The 16,729-nt window shown below is 47.4% G+C and overlaps 2 protein-coding genes across 2 annotated transcripts; both read right to left on the reverse strand.

Annotated features, from left to right (window-relative positions):
* Positions 1 to 7,420: 7,420 nt before the first annotated feature.
* MFSD5 (major facilitator superfamily domain containing 5) lies at positions 7,421 to 9,792 on the reverse strand. The gene is made up of 2 exons (XM_008140745.3): positions 9,623 to 9,792; positions 7,421 to 9,033 (listed from the first exon to the last, which is right to left on the reverse strand). The coding sequence occupies exon 2, from the start codon at positions 9,013 to 9,015 to the stop codon at positions 7,663 to 7,665; it is 1,353 nt and encodes a 450-aa protein (XP_008138967.1). The 5' UTR covers positions 9,016 to 9,033; positions 9,623 to 9,792; the 3' UTR covers positions 7,421 to 7,662.
* Positions 9,793 to 15,820: 6,028 nt separating this feature from the next.
* On the reverse strand, positions 15,821 to 16,336 carry LOC129149879 (sperm mitochondrial-associated cysteine-rich protein). Its single transcript, XM_054719692.1, has one exon. The coding sequence runs from the start codon at positions 16,334 to 16,336 to the stop codon at positions 15,821 to 15,823; it is 516 nt and encodes a 171-aa protein (XP_054575667.1).
* Between the last annotated feature and the right edge of the window lie 393 nt (positions 16,337 to 16,729).

Raw genomic sequence — 16,729 nt, forward strand, 5'->3', positions numbered from 1 at the left:
TTCCGCGCCAGCCCCTCCTTTCAAATATCCCCAGCGACCAATCAACGAAAGCTGCGTAACGCCGGCGGGCCGCGCGGACCACTGGGAGTTGTAGTTTATCCGCCGCGCTGCATCGTCACGTGATGCCAGCCTCCTGGGTCCTGCTGATCTGGGCGTTAAGACCTCTTGGGGGCGCGAGTTTCTCCACATTTTCCAGTCGAAGCCGAGTTCCTCGGCTACCGGCTACCGGTGGGTTAGTCGCTATCCGGAAGGCCAGCCTTCTGCCCCTTTCTTACCTTTATTTTCAGAGTTCAGAGAGAGTTTAAATTTCAAGAGAAGAGAAATAGGATAAACAACAAAAATAAGTTACTTGGAAACTCACGTGGTTTGGGTTATTAGAAAAAAGGGCATAGCCTTTCATGAAATTATTTTTTCTTTTTTAAATCAGTCTTAAAAATAAATAAATAAGTAAATTTTTTTTTTTTTTTTCAGAGAGGAAGAGAGGGATAGAAGCATCAAGGTTGAGATGGCTGCCTCCTGCACGCCCCCTATTGGGGATTGATCCCACAACCAGGACATGTGCCCTTGACCATAATTGAACCCGGGATCCTTCACTCAGTAGGCAGACACTCTTATCCACTGAGCCAAACCGGCTAGGGCTGGAATTCTTTGTCAAAAATATATTTTTTATTGATTTCAGAGAGGAAAGGAGAGAGACAGAAACATCAATGATGAGAGTGAATCATTGATTGGCTGCCTCCTGCATGCCCCACACTGGGGATCAAGCCCACAACCCACAACCCACAACCCAAGCATGTGCCCTTGACCGGAATTGAACCTGGGACCCTTCAGTCTGCAGGCTGACGCTGTATCCACCAAGCCAAACCGGGCTGGAATTCTTTAAAAATATAGTTTGTGGGGGCACTAACATGAGTACCATGGCGACTTTCAGCACTCTCTCTGCCTACCAGCCTTGCTCCTTCCATCAGTTGGACTGTATGTGGAAGACAGAGGATCTAGCTCTCCTGAATGAGGATATAGCTCTCCTTGAGTATGTTGTGAGTGTCAGGAAGAACTAGGAAAACTCATTCACCAGGATATTTCCTAGTTTTTAGTGACATGTTTGGTAAATACTAACTACTTCTCCAAACACACAGATTCAATTGGCTCTGCTTTTCTTTCCTTCCTCCACCAAAGAATTCAATTCAAAACTCTAGTCTTTGGCAGTTAGATTTTTCCTGATGAATTCTATCGAATAAATCATTCTCTATCATCATCTTTCTTCATCACCACCAACTTCTTTTAGGAGCTGAGAATCTAGTAGGGAAGACTATTTAAACAAACAAACAAGAACTACAACTTCTGCAAGGATTCTCAGCATTGGGATGGTAAAATTAATGCAGGTGCTGTGTGTCATAGGCATTACACACGTATCTCTTTTATGGTAAAGGACCCAGCAGAGAGTTCGTAAATGATCAATGAAATATCAATTCTCTCAGTACACAGTTCCTCTTGCCTATACCTTAGCAATCAATGTTTGTTTACATGTTGTATAGCAAGTGTTCTAGGACTTTTTTAATGTATTTTATTTCATTCTAAATGCCTCAAGGGCAGAGAACTTACCATTTTTTATTCCTCTTTTCTACTTACAAGAAGTAGGAAATTCTGTAAGTATCAAGAGATCAATAAATGCTGACCAATTTGAACTTGAGTCACATAATTCAATCCCTCACTTGAATCACAAGTTTATAAACAGCACAGATTGTGGAAAGAGCTTTGAACTTGAGCCTGGACAGAGGAGCTGGGTTTTAGTCCCAGCTCAATTTATTACTAATCTGTGAAGTGGGGGGATAGTAACATCAAGCCACATTACCTCCCAAGGGTTTTGCTAGTCTGAAGTAGAATAGCCTTGAAATGCTTTTCAAAAGCCCTAACAGTGCTTTGCAGCTGTTAAAAAAAGTCTTATATGTACTGACATATAAAGATACCAGAGATATATGATTATTATAGTCTTCCTGTGGATTTTGTTTTAAAAAGAAAAATAAGATATACTTTATGTAAAAAAAAAACAATCAAACAAAAAAACAAGTTATGGAATAGAATGAATGATATAATTCCATTTTTATTGAAAAAAAAACACCACAAAAAACCCTAACATTAAACCAGAGCATTTAACAATGGTATGAATAGAGGGATTAATGGTGCAGAGCATGTCATTTTTTTTATTTTTTATTTTATTGATTTTTTACAGAGAGGAAGGGAGAGAGATAGTCAGAAACATCGATGAGAGAGAAACATCGATCAGCTGCCTCCTGCACACCTCCCACTGGGGATGTGCCTGCAACCAAGGTACGTGCCCTTGACCGGAACCAAACCTGGGATCCTTGAGTCCACAGGTCAACGCTCTATCCACTGAGCCAAACCAGTTGGGGCAGCCTGTCATTTTTAATATTTTATATTTCTGTATGTATTTATATTTGTAATATATTTATGTCAATATACTAGCATACATTTTAATATACCATTATATAAACAGATTTATATTCACATATTCATAGTAAGTGTTTTTTCCTGTATTTGCATTAGATTATTTTACAAGGAGCCCATATAAATGTATTGCAAAGAAAACCCACACCTTAAAGCAAATGTGAAATAATTTTCATAACATTAGATCTGATCCCAAGCATGACAAACTTGTTTTATAATTCTGTTCTGTGGTTCTGTGGGGAAGTAGTAGCAAAAAATAATAAAAGGGACAGGGAGAACGACAGGATTGGGGTTAAGGAGAAGAGAGATGGGGAATGGAACCTGGACATGCCTAAGGGCCATGGCCATTAGCTGGGAAACCTCCTCCCCTCCCTGAGCAAGGACTGAATTTCCAGGAAGAGGTCATCCTCCAAGCTTCAGAACCCAGTACGGTTGGTCCTCATGCCCCAATCCTCCTGTCTCTCATCCATTGGCTCCTGGTTCCTTGTGATGTTTCTGCTCTCCTCAGAAGAGCTCCAAATCAAATAATCATGTGTCCAGCTGAATGGAAAGTCAGAAAATCAGGAGCCTCTTAGTGAAAGATGGTGGTGTGTATCAAATCTGACACCAAAATGACCTTCCCACTTGAAGAGGAAATGAGTTCAAGTGGAACATACTAACATTCTACTCAGCTGCTCACGTGCCCCAAAGTAGAAGGCCTTTCAGATAGCTGGATACTTCTGTCTGGGCCAGGATCAAGGATAAACACTGCTAGGAATCACCCAACCACTGGGATGAGTTGGAAAGTTCTACACCCAGTTTTATAAGCCCCATCCACTCATTCTCACACCCAAATCCAGATGGGCTTAGCTGGGTTGAAAAAGTTAAAAAATAAAACATAAAAACAAACACTTATGTAGTGCTTACATTGTGGACTAAGTACTATTCTAAGCACTTAAATATAGTAATGCATGTAATGTCATAAGAGCATTTGTTATTGGGTAGAAATGATACTATCATCCCCATCTTACAGATGAGGAAACAGGATCAAATTTGAACCCAGATAGTTGATCTCTGTCTCCATGCTATTAACTAGTTCCCTATGCTGCCTCTTAGCAGAGTAGTATGAGCAGCATTTTTCAGGCAGTGTGCACCTGCTCAACCAAGCCTTCATTTGACCCAAAAGTGGACCAAATAGCCAAGGCTAAATGCTCCCATTCTCTTGCCCTTCTCCAGAGACAGGGTTTGGGATGAGTGAGCAAGACTAGAGGGCGAAAGGCAAGTAGGTACAGGCCCAGGGAACACAGGCAGTACATGTCATAGAAGGGGGGCTGGGGGGCAGCAAAAGGCAAGGTTTAGCCCTAGCTGGTTTGGCTCAGTGGATAGAGCGTCGGCCTGGGGACTGAAAGGTCCTGGGTTCGATTCCAGTCAAGGGCACATGTCCGGGTTGTGGGCTCAATCCCCAGTAGGGGGCGTGCAAGAGACAGCCAATCAATGATTCTCATCATTAATGTTTCTATCTCTCTCTCCCTCTCTGAAATCAATAAAAATCTATTTTTTAAAAAAAACAAGGCCGAAACCGGTTTGGCTCAGTGGATAGAGCGTCAGCCTGTGGGCTCAAGGGTCCCAGGTTCGATTCCGGTCAAGGGCATGTACCTTGGTTGCGGGCACATCCCCAGTAGGGGGTGTGCAAGAGGCAGCTGATCGATGTTTCTCTCTCATCGATGTTTCTAACTCTCTATCCCTCTCTCTTCCTCTCTGTAAAAAAAATCAATTAAAAAAAAATATATATATATATATTTAAAAAAAAACAAGGCATACATCTAGAAAATTTTTACTTTAGAAAATTAACTTTCATTTGTGATGATAACAGCAAGTCACCCAGGTAAAACATACATGGTGTCAAAACAAGCCAAAGGAAAATCATTTGGGCAAAAAAATGAAAAAGGATCGCAAGTCAAATTTATAGAAAATATTCCTTTATTAACTTTTGGTCGAGAATATGTTTGTATATTTTCAGAAAACAACTCCAAGACACGTGGATTCCTGCAACAGAGAGGAATTGACAGGAGTGCTCCAGCCATGAAGTCAGAAGAGAAACAGTCCAGAGATGCAAGACGCTGACGATGCCTTGCCATACTAGCAGTCAGCAGATATGCGTCACTGCAGATTGCCCAGGACCAGAGAGGGTCAGACCTGCAATACCACCATGTGTCCACCATCCAGAACTGAAATATCATTGCTGTTATGAACACATTAACAACTGTTGGACATAGAAACCGGGACTCAAAAGAACTGTTGGCCCAGAAAGAAACTCACTATAGACTGATTCATTTGCCTCTCAGCATAACCATTATTGCTTGTCTCATTTTCGGTTCCTATAAGTGTATTCCTAGTATCACACGAGCTCACTCATCTAGGGGAAAAGATGAACAACATAGACTGAAGAACAAGAACAGCATTGATCAGACTGTCAGACCTCAGAGGGAAGGTAGGGGAGGGTGGGGAAGGGAGATAGATCAACCAAAGGACTTGTGTGCTTGCATATGAGCCTAACCAGTGATCACGGACAACAGGGGGAGGGGGGCTTGCGTGTTGGGGGGTTTGGGAAGGGAACGGGGGGAGGGGGTTGATGACAAATATGTGATACCTTAATCAATAAAGTAATTTAAAAAAAATAAAAACAAAAACAAGGCAAGGTTTAACTTTAGCTTTGTCATTCATTTGCTACAGATTTTTTCGTTTTTTATTTTATTTTTTTCCCATTACCATTTATCCCCCCTGCTATATATCCTTTCTTTTTTAAAATAAAAAAAGTTATTGATTTTAAAGAGAAAGGATGGAGAGAGGAAGGAGAGATGTGAGAAACATCTATCTGTTGCCTCCAGCATGTGCCCCGACCATGGACCGAACCCACAATTCCGGCATGTGTCCTGACCAGGAATTGAACCGATGACCCTTGGGTGGATAGGACAATGCTCAACCAATTGAGCCACATCAGCCAAGCCCATATCCTTTCTTTAAGGGGATTTTTCTCTTGCGGGGGGAAAAAAAAGTCACTACCACCTAGTAATACCATGCATGGCATATAGTAGGTACTCAATAAAAAATATATTTATGGCCCAGCCGGCGTGACTGGTTGAGCATTGACCTATAAACCAGAAGGTCACGGTTCGATTCTGGGTCAGGGCACATGTCCAGGTTGCAGGCTCCAATCCCCAGTGGGGGGTGTGCAGGAGGCAACTGATCAATGATGTTTCTCTCTCTCCCTCTTCCTTTCTCTCTAAAATCAATAAAAACATATTAAAAAAAAAATATATATATATATATATATATACCTTTGAGTTTTTAATACCCTTTTGAATCTGACAGAAAACCTCCCAACTCCATGTCACCAGCCCCTTTGAAGAAAGCTCAGCAGAGACAAAGGTAAAGGAACATTAGTCTGTCCACCCTCCAATTTCCTTACCACTTAGCAATGTTGGGCCCCCTCATACCTACATCAGTAAATAACTACTGTTATCCAAACAACAAATCATTAACTAGGCTCTAAATTCTAGTCTAATAGCTGCTAAAAGGGCAGCTCTTGAAAAGCCAGGTGTGAGCTAGCCCACCTCCTTCCCAGACATTTACTGAGCACAGCTATGGGCAAAGCACGCACTTGTGTGCATATACAGGCAGACAAAGGCAAACAGCATGTAATTTCCTCTTATCCTTGAGGAGATCATGGTATGGTAAAGAGAGACAGAAAGTCTACAAATAACTATAAAATATATCTAGGTCCAGCTCAGGGCTAGAAAGAGGATGTGGAGTTATTTCAATAGACTCCGTCTTAGCTTCAAGGTGGGGGAAGGCAAAGGTATGTTTTTCTGTACTTAACCTCAACTTGTATTCCCTGCGGCCTGGGTGGGGGAATATGTGTTGTTTTTTTCTGCTCTGAGTAGGGACCTGAGACCACCACACATTCCTCCTCGTGAGCCTTACCCTGCAGAAGACCATCCATGCTGCATTCTTCTAGCACCAGCTGATGTTATCTCTCCGCACAGGTTAGAACCTGCAGGTCTTGGAACATCTTGCATCTTCCTGTCTGGGAAGTAGTCTGGGACCCAGGGAAAGGCTGTCAATTCCTTTCCAGACCAGGTGGGTCCCCCATGCCCATCTCAAGCACATTCCAGGACACACCCTTGAGCCTGCCCTCCCTCCATCCCCACCCTTCTTAAAGTTGGCTCTGCTTTCCCTGAGAAGCCCAGGTGTTGGTGGGAGGAGTAAAGGCAGATACCATCTGTGAGGCGAGGCAGGGAGGGGCCCACAAAACTGGTGTTCCCATTGGTACTGTTTCCTGCCCTGATGGCTCCCTCACCCTCACTCAGTCTGGGTGGGGAAAAGTCAGGTACAGACAAGATGTCCCAGTCCCTCAGCCATTCACTGCTCTCTCCCCTTGGCAGCCCTTCACTGATAAATCACTCCCCTTGGCAGATTTCATGCAAAGATACAGGACCGAGTGGGCCCAGGTGATGCTGGACAAATAGCACCTTCACAGCCCCAGAGGCAGAAGACAGGTAGCATGCATGTGGGGAGCTGCCAGCTTCTCCCTGTAGGAAGGCCCTGAATTTGCCCCAAGGGGTGGATAAAAAAGCAGCCCAAGCCCCTGAAATCTTTGCTCAGGGGTTTAGGCATCCACCCGACATGCTCCAGAGATTGTCTCACCCTGGCTGTGGAGCAAGGGTTTTGCTTGGCAACTGGAGAGATGCCTGTCCCCAGGGTAACAAGATATGGAGGACCTAGTAGCTTCAGGCATTTCTCACCCAGTTCTGCTTTAGAAAATTCCAAAAAACTCTCAGTTTAAGCTGGATACCGTCTTAGGCTACAAATACAAACATTCTGCTGATAACTCCACCTCTATCTTCACCAACTGCCCACCCACCAGAAACTACTAAGGTGGGTAGAGGTCAGGATGAGTAAATCAAATCAATGGTCAGTGAAAAGTGTTTATTTTTTAATTGAAAGGGGAAAGGGAGTAACACAGAGGCAACTTTTGGCATCTTCTTTCCAGGCTATCACCCCCATGTACTCCCCGACCCAAAGCACTGGCAGGAGGGGCCCCAAGAACAGGCTGAGGGGGCCAGATAGTCCCAAAGTCAGTCCAAGAGAGATCTGTACAACCCTGGAGAGGTGCAAGTCAAGAGTCTGTCCCAGCCCCCCTGTCTTGAAACAGAGTTAGAGCTCAGGGGCATAGGGCTCCCCATTGGGTGAGGACACCCGCAATTCAGCATCATGCCTTACCACGGTGAAGAGCCCCACCACTGCCAGCAGAGCCATCACCATGACAGCGGAGCAGATGCTGAACATGTTCCGAGTGCCTGTTTTGCGATCACTATCATGAAGGACTAGGAGCCCCAGGCAGGCCAGTAAGTGCAGGGGCACCCGGAACCAGTTGAGTACACCAGCCTGCTCTGTCTCAGGGATCACCTTTCTCCGCAGGAAGCTCATGCTGGGAAAGTACAGCCCACAGGCCAATTCGATAAGCAGGAAGGCTATGAAGGACTCCACTGGACTCTCCTGGCCCGGACTGGTGGAGAAGGTCAGCATGAAGAGGGAGAAGACAACGATGAGGACAGCAAGGGAGAGTAGATGCATAGGCTGAAGGTGGTACCTCTTCGAGGTAGCGATGCGATACAAGGAAGAGCCGAGCAGGCTGGCTGCCATGAAGCTGGAGAAGATGATGCCCAGTGGGGCCCCATGTGGGTCCAGCACAGGTGTCCAGAGGAAGACAAAGATGAAGATGACACTCTCAAACAGGGCTTGTATGGTACCTAGCAGCAGCACACGGCGGTCCGACAGGAGGCAGCGCAGGCCCCCAGCACAGGTCCTTGAGAAGGCACGCTGCCGATCATAGTTCTCTCCCCAATTGTGAAGGGCCAAGGCCCCAGCCAGAGCCAAGAGAGGGATGGCAGCCACAAAGGGCGCTACAGGCCCTAGTCCCATCCAGCAGGCCACAGCCTCAGCTGCCACACCTGCCACTATAGCCAGTACATGGTTCCAGAAGGCAGCTCGGGCAAAGGTAGCTGGGATCCACTCAGCAGGGAAGTCATGCCGCTCCAAGTGCTCATGGATGTACCAGGCCTCGAAGGCAGAGAAGAGCAGGGCGGTGGACAGCCCACCAAGTGCTCGGCCTACCAGCAACACAAAGTAGTCCCGAGAGAGTTTGGTTAAGCAGCACAGGGAGTAAGTGAGGGAGAAGAGGACACAAGACTTCTTTCGGCCCAGCCAATCCACAAGGGAGGAGGCCACCAGTCCAAAGAGGACTGTGGAGGCAAGGCCACAGACATAGAGGATGGCAATTTGACCCTCCAGGAAGTGGTAATGCTGATAGAGTTTATAGAGGTAGGGGGCCTGAAGCCAGTCGGCTGCCAGGGCCAGGAAGTAGACCTGATAAAAGTCCAGTTGAAACCGAACGAAGGAGGGATTGCTGCAGGCCCTTCCGGGGGGCTTAGCCCGGCATCTTGACAGCTCCAACCCCAGGCAGGAGGTCAGGAGGACCACAAAGACAAGGTAGGCAGTCACCAGCATGGCGGGCCCCCGGACGACCTGGGGAAAAAAGGGGGTTTCAGAGTCACATCCATTGCCCAGGCAGCACGGTCAAGGGGCTGGGTGTCTAAGCAGCAGGCAGCTCCACCCTACCCCTTGCCAAGCGCACTTCCCCACCCCTCAGCTCCACTCCCCCAGAGCTCAGACCGGAGGGACCAGTTGGGTGGGTGGGAGGAGTGGCCCGCCAGAGCGGTCTCCTAGGACACTGTGGGGTAGGGAGGGGTAAGAGGAGAGGAGAGAAGACTGAATATTCGCCCCACCCTGGCCTGCCACAGCAAAGAAGTCCCTTCAATAATCCTAGCCCCTTCAGTTAAGGGGCTCCTGCCCTCTTCCACAACAACTTCTGCATACTTCCTTCTATTACCTCCCACCCTCTCCGGGGAGCCCGTTTTTGCCCTCAATGCCTCGTCCCCGGTCCCAGGCATCCCTCCCGCGGGCGCGGGCCTCTATAGAGCTGCTTCAGGGTCAAGAGCGTGCATCTGCGATTCCCCCTCCTCGAGGTCACCGGAATCCCCTGGCGCCCCCTAGCCTCCGCCCAGCGCCCCAGCGCCGCCACACCCGCTCGCGCCTCACCCGGACCCCGTCTCACCTGCTGCCCCGGTCCGCGGGGACGCTCCGGACACGTCCGGCTCCAGGCCGCCCGGCCGCCCGGCCCGCTCCACCTCCGGCTCCGGCTCCGGCTCGGGTTCCAGCGGCGCGCCCGCCCCTCACAGCCAGCTTCCGGGAGCCTGGCAGGCCTCCGGTCGCCGCCATGATGGTCCCGTCACGTGACGGGGACGTAGCGCGAGCCCCGCCCCTTGCCCCGCCCCGCCTTCTCGCCCCGCCCCGCGCGCCGCTGAACTCCGGACGCCTGCGGAGGGCGGGGGGTCGGGGCGGGGGGGGGGGACGACTGGAGGCAGGAAAAGTCGCTGTTTTCGTCCCGCCTGTCCACTGCCTCCTCTCCGAACCCGCGTCCTAAACTCCCGGATACCTGCGGGCCACCCCGAAATAAAGGCCTCTTTAATCCCTCTTTCTCCGCGCCGTAGGTCAGAGAGCACGGCTGTGCCCGGGAAAATGCCCGCAAACCCGAGGCTGGAGCTTCCCAAGGAACACCGCCACCCTAAGCCGAGATGGGTCTTCGGTTCTCTTTTCTCTCGTGGTCCTGACGCCCAGGCCAGAAGTCAGCTGTAGTGACCTCTAGGCCAGAAGTCAGAGGGCCCAGGCACCTGAGGGAGGCAGTGTGGTGCAAAGGACTGGGCGCCCGGCCGGCCGCGGACAGACTGAGGCTCAGATCCCACCCCTGTCCCTCACCAGCTGCCTGGCCTCGGGCGAGCCACTGAACTCCTCAGTGTCCCAGTTTCTTCACCTGAAGTCAGAAGGGAGCAGTGCCCAAGCAAGAAGGCTAAAGTTCAGCAGCAGCATAGGGTTAAGAACTTCAGCCCTGGAGCGCGCTAACCTCCTGTCACTTACTGACTGTGTTCCCTTGCCCACGTCTGTTTGGCTCAGGGGATACATAGTCCTGCGGGCTGAAGCGTCCTGGTTCGATTCTGGTCAAGGGCACATGCCCAGTTGCGGGATCGATCAGCAGTAGGGGCCACGCAGGAGGCAGCCGGTCAATGATTCTCTCTCATCACTGAGGTTTCTCTCTCTCTCTCTCCCTCTCCCTTCTTCTCTGAAATCAATTAAAATATATTTTTTAAAAAAACAAACAAACTGTGTTACCTTGGAAAAGTTACTTAACATCTCTTTGGCTTTAATTTGATCTCGAGACCCTCCAATAGTTTCCCATTTCACTAAGCACAAAAGCCAAAATCTTTATAATGGCCTACAAACCCCTCTGTCCTGTTGGCTGCTACTTCTCTGACCTCACCTCCTACCATTCTCCATTCTACTCCTACTCTGCCTATACTGGCTGTCACCAGGGCCTTTGCACATTGTGCCCTGTAAGGTTCTGGTTCTCCCAGATGTCCACATGGTTCCCTCCCTCAGTGCTCCAGTTCTTGTTCAAATGTCACTTTATCAGAGGGGCCTTTCTTGGCCATCCTGTTTAAAATAGCAACAACAACAGCTCCACCACAGGAATCTACCTGCTTTCCTTCTAACACTCTATTCTCCTTTGCTGCATTTTCTCCATTGCACTTACCATCTGGCATACCATATATTTTTACTTGTTTATTTATTTACTATCTCTGCCATGCAGATTTTTGTCTGCTTTGTTCACTTGTATTTCCAGTACTTAAAACAGTTACTGGTACATTTTAAAAAATTCAATAAATATTTGATAAATGAATGAATAAATTAATCCATGTAATTACCTTAAAAAGTGCTGGCCTACCCTAGCTGGTGTGGCTAGGTTGGTTGGAGTATCATCCCATGTACCAACAGGTGGCCAGTTTCATTCCCTGTCAGGGCACATACAAGAATCAATCAATGGTCCTAGGCGGTTTGGCTCAGTGGATAGAGCATTGGCCTGCGGACTGGGGTCCGGGAAAAGGGCACAGGCCTGGGTTGTGAGCTCGATCCCCAGATGGGGGTGTGCAGAAGGCAGCCGATCAATGATTCTCTCTCATCATTGATGTTTCTATTTCTCTCTCCCTCTCCCTTCCTCTCTGAAATCAATAAAAATATATTTAAAAAAAGAATCAACCAATGAATGCATTAAAAAAGTGGAACAACAAATTGATCTCAATTTCTCTGAAAAAAAATTAAGTTTGGAGCATAGCGGGTGAGAGGGTCTGAGATTACATCTCAGAAATTCTTATGATAAAGGAAACAGTTGAGATTTGTATCCAAGCTCCAAAGTTCCTTCATCCCTAACTGGCAAATTTCTAGAGAGTAGGAAGGGGTAGTGGTTCCCATGCGTTCATCTAGAAACACTAAGACAAAAATCATTTTTCTCATGGCGCAGGCAAAGCACTGAGGGAAGAGGCCTGTTATAAAGGTTCTTACATGACCCAAAGCCCTTACGAAGTCCTTCATGAGGTGTCCTAATTCCCTTATTGTACTATAATATTATCGCATTGTGTATAACCAACATCACTGGTGAGTGTTCAGAATCTTATTGTTTAACAGCACAAAATTTTCCATTTCAGTAAGATTTAATAGGTCAATTTTTCTGTCGTTTGGAATAACAGATGTGAGACTGCTAAAAATTTATGTATAGGAAAAACAGCTTCATGAAGCTCAGAACCAAAAGCTAAGCGGGGGAGGGGGGAAAACTCCCTCTTTTATGGGAATTTTTAATATGATACTGGAGATAGTGTGAGAAAATTTGATTTTTTATAGGGATAGAAATTAGACTAAAATTGTTATTACTGAAAACCAATGTCACTATCTAATATATACTGTATATTTATTTAAGAGAAGGAAAGTATTACTTTTGTGTAAATTTCTAATCTGTAGTATGAAACAAGTTATGTAAGTGGAAAAAAATCATGATTTCTCTAAGGTCATTCAGTGAGTGAGGGCATGACTGACCCAAATGCCCTCCATCCCAGTCCTAGACTCATGATACCCAGTCTCCCCATTCTTGGTAGTCTTTTCTTTGAGGGTGGAGGTCATCCTGAATGAAGGCAGGGAATGGGACAGGATGGTCTTACATTTCTTGCCTTCTGTTTTCCAAGACCGAGGCCATTTTGTTCAGAGCACGTGACAGAGAGAGGCTTAAAGCAAGATTACATTATTTTGGATTATTTTTGTTTATATTAAGAACTATTCAAGATATGTTTGTGCTTTAAGGTTCTCCTTGCCCTGCAGAGCTGTGAAGCACAGCTGGAAAAATCCTAAACATGAGGAATGTGCCAGCAGAGGACTGGAGGGGATAAATGGCAGCCTGTGAGCACACTCCATCTCTAGTACCTGCTTCCAGGAGAGGGCAGGGAGGGCTGGGGTCTGTGTGGGGAGTCACACAGGGGAAGTCTTTTAGGGCAGGTGGGGAGGATGCTCTGGGAGTTCCTAGGAACCATGCTGACCAGAGGAGCATCATTTAAAACTTTTATTACAAAAATGCTCAAACATACACAAAGGTAGAGAGCATAGTTCTGTGAGCCTTTATATACTTAATTCAACAATGTTGATTTTATCACTTTGTTCCTTCTACTCTTTTCTTTCTGTCATTTTTTATTTGCCAAAATATTTAAAATTAAATGTCCACTCCATACTTCCATATGCATCTCTAGAAAATAAGAACCTTTTTTTTTTTTTTTTTACATGACTCCAAAGCCATTTTCACATCTAACAAAATCAGCACTGATTCCTTGGCATCATAAGTACCCGGTCCATAATTAACTGTCCTCAACTGCCTGACAATGTCTTTTTACAACTGGGTTGTCCAAATCAGGAACCAAACAAGGTCCTCATGTTCCATGTGGCAGTTGTCTTGTAATGTCACCTCTCCCCTTCTTCCCCGAGTCATTGACTAGTTGAAGAAACTGGGTCAGATATCCTTTAGAATGTCCTCCATTCTGGATGTGTCTTCTTACTTCCTCATTGTGTCATTTAATTTGTTCTTCTATCCCTAGTATTTCCTGTCAAATGGAGTTTTGATTAAAATCATCTTCAGTGTTTTGTTTGGCAAGAATCCTTCATAGACGGAGCTGAGTACTTCAGGCTGCATTACATCAGGGGTGTACAGCGTGTGGTTGTGCCCCTTTTAGTAATGCTAAGATTCTCAGGTGGTGACAGCTTGATTTCTCCATTGTAAATTTCTCCATCCACCATCATACTTGGTTTTATCCATTGAAGATTCTTGCTTTAATCAATTATTTCATAAGGGTTACAAATGCTGATTTTTCTGATTCCATATTCCTTCCATATTAGTTGAAATTCTTCCATAAATAAGAAGTTTTCTCCACCACTTACAGTTATTTGGCTACCCTGAAATACAGTTTATACAGGACAGGCAGCATAAATGCTTAATTCTTTTTCTTTTTAATTGCCAATTTTCAGAAAAAGAAGTTGGGAGAAGCATCATTTTAAAAAAATTTTCAGCTTAGAGCTGAATAGGGATAGATGGCCTAGTCAGTGATGGCGAACCTATGACACGCGTGTCAGCACTGACACGCATAGCCATTTCTGATGACACGCGGCCGCATGCCGAGGATGAAACATTTGCTGCTCCTGAGGATGAAACATTTGCGACTAGAGTCTTAGAGTTAGTTTTTTCCTCAAAGTGACACACTACCCGAGTTATGCTCAGTTTTTTGGCGAACTTTGACACACCAAGCTCAAAAGGTTGCCCATCACTGGCCTAGATAGTGGGTGGGGCACCTGTGTCTAACCCTCACTCACTTCAGGGCATGGAGTGTGTGGGGGACAGACAGATACTTAGAGGGCTTGGTGTCCTGGCCCTTGCACAGCAATGAGGTGGGCATGTGACTGACTTGGCAGCTGCAGGATGGAGAGAGAGGAAAAGAGACAGAAAGAGAGGTAGGAAGTGAAGAAACAGCTAGACACAGAACACGGGAAGAGAGATAAAGACAGAAAGGGAAACAGAAATGAGAGATCACAAGTGAAATGCACCCAGAAGCAGAATAGGACAGAAAAGCAGAGCAATTCGAGGTGGATTGAAAGACCAAGGAAGAAAATAGACATGAAGACAAAGATTGAGACAGGAAGGGGGAAAGAAAAGACGTATATTTTAAGTAGATTTAAAATTAAAAGGGTAAATAGAGAGAGGGAGAATTAGAGCACTAGAGAGTAGGGAAAACACCTATCAAGACACAAGTTAGCTGAAGGCAGAATGACCCAGTGATAGAGAGAAAGAAGGAAGCAGAAATGGAGAGAGCGATGTGGAAAGATAGAAGGAAAGATAAATGGAAGGATAAAGAGAGATGTAAAGGAAAAAAACCCAAAGAGTTCCAGAGAAGGAGGCTGAGAAAGAGAAGACTGAAATGTGGATGCTCAGGGACTCTCAGCTTAGGGTCCAGTCCCGGGCAGATACCCAGACTCTCACTTCCAGCTTTCTCATGGTGGTTTCTTCAACCTCCCAGTCCGACTCCCCAGGGACAGGGGACTCATGACTGGCCATGTGTGGGTGGGATTGTTGGGAACCTGAGTCAAGGGTTCCCAGCTTCCCTCACCCCATGCCAGAAGAGCAGAGATGTTGCAGATGGGATTAATCCTGGAAGATTGAGGTCATGAGGCTGGGCTAGCACTCAGAGATTTGCAAGACAAGAGAGCACCAGATTCCTAAAAGCAAAGGACCATGTATGATGTCATGATATCCAAGGGGAGGGAGAAGCCAAAACCCCTCTGTTCAGCCTCCTCATCTGGTCCAAGAGCCACTGATGTATCATCTTTGCCTGATCAAGACGACAGGTAAGGGGTCCAGAGACTCTTGGGTCAGTTAGGGATATGGGTGGAGGTTCAAGGGGCAAAAAATGGCCCCTAGGCAGAGGGTCCCCTACCACCTCTAGAAGAAGAATCTATCGTATCTATGTGAACTCGGAGGAGCCAAGAAGGGTCCCCAGGGGAGGCTGACAAGTGGGGGGAAATGGCCAACTTGCTTACCTTCAGAGGCCTTGGAGGAGGCTCTGAGATCAGTTTCCATTCCAAACGTTGCAGAAGAGTTTCTGGAACCAGCAGGAACATGCCCAGAAACTAACTTCAAAGCAGATGCCTGTTCTCACCCCCAGGACTGAGGGGGAGGCCAGGGGCTCTGAGCAGTGTGCTGCCTTTACCTTCTGGGTGAGGGTCCAGGTGACCCCTCTCACTCCACCCAGAGCTTCTGCCTCCTACCTGAGGAAGCAGCTACAGAAGGGCTCCGGGAGACTGACAGTCTCTTTAGGAGGCAATAGCCCACCTATCCCTAGACTATCAGACAGTGCCACCGAGAGGTGCGAGAGGCGCGTTGTCCCCTGAAGCAGCAGCTGCAGTGGCCAATGGAGCCTGGAGGCCCCCAGGCAGGCCCTCTGCCACAGCCACAGCTGTTACTGTAGGCCAAACAGGAGCTGGGACAGGCAGATCGGCCCTCGGCACGAGGGTAAATGGGGCAAGGTGAGGGACGGCAGTAGGTCAAGTGAGGATCAGAGCATGGGACACAAGAGCTATGGTGACAAGTTGAGGGAGGACAGGCAGGGCAGGAGCAGGTGCAGGGTGGGCCAGGGAGGCTGGGACAGGAGGGGCAGGTAGCTGCGTAAGAGGGACAGGCGGTGCAGTTGCAGGTGGGAGGAGGAGAGGCAGGGCAGGGGCAGGCACAGGCAGAGGGAGGACAGGATAGACAAGGAGAGGCAGCTGGTGGGACATGCCCAGAGGGTGCAGGAGGTTGCTGGTGGGTGGCCTTCTTGTTTCGTGGCCCCAAATGTAGGCCCAGAGAGAAGTCCATTCAGCTGCAGGATCTGCCAGGCTGGGGGGTTGGGTGAAGGGGGGACAGGGATAGAGTAGGAGGGGCAAACTGAGGTGGGGACGGGCGGTGGGGGGCGGGAGGGGTACAGGATTAAACCTAAGACACTGCTGATCCTTGTTGATCCTTCAGGGAGCTCAGACCTCTCCAATCAGCCCTCTGCTTGCAGGCCTGCCCAGCAATGCTCCCCTGCGGTGCTCCTCTCCACTGGAAACCTCTCTCTGCACCAGACCAGAGCATGCCCTTTTCATCACCAAAAGCGGACGTGCATTTGCATGCCTTCAGTCCTTGCCCACACTGTTCCTTCAGCTCCGAGTGCCTTTTCTCTTTTCTCCACCTGGCAAGGTCTTATCGTCTCTGAACTCTTCCCTTTCA

This window comes from Eptesicus fuscus, chromosome 7, assembly GCF_027574615.1.
Source record: "Eptesicus fuscus isolate TK198812 chromosome 7, DD_ASM_mEF_20220401, whole genome shotgun sequence".
In the NCBI taxonomy this organism is placed as follows: domain Eukaryota; kingdom Metazoa; phylum Chordata; class Mammalia; order Chiroptera; family Vespertilionidae; genus Eptesicus; species Eptesicus fuscus.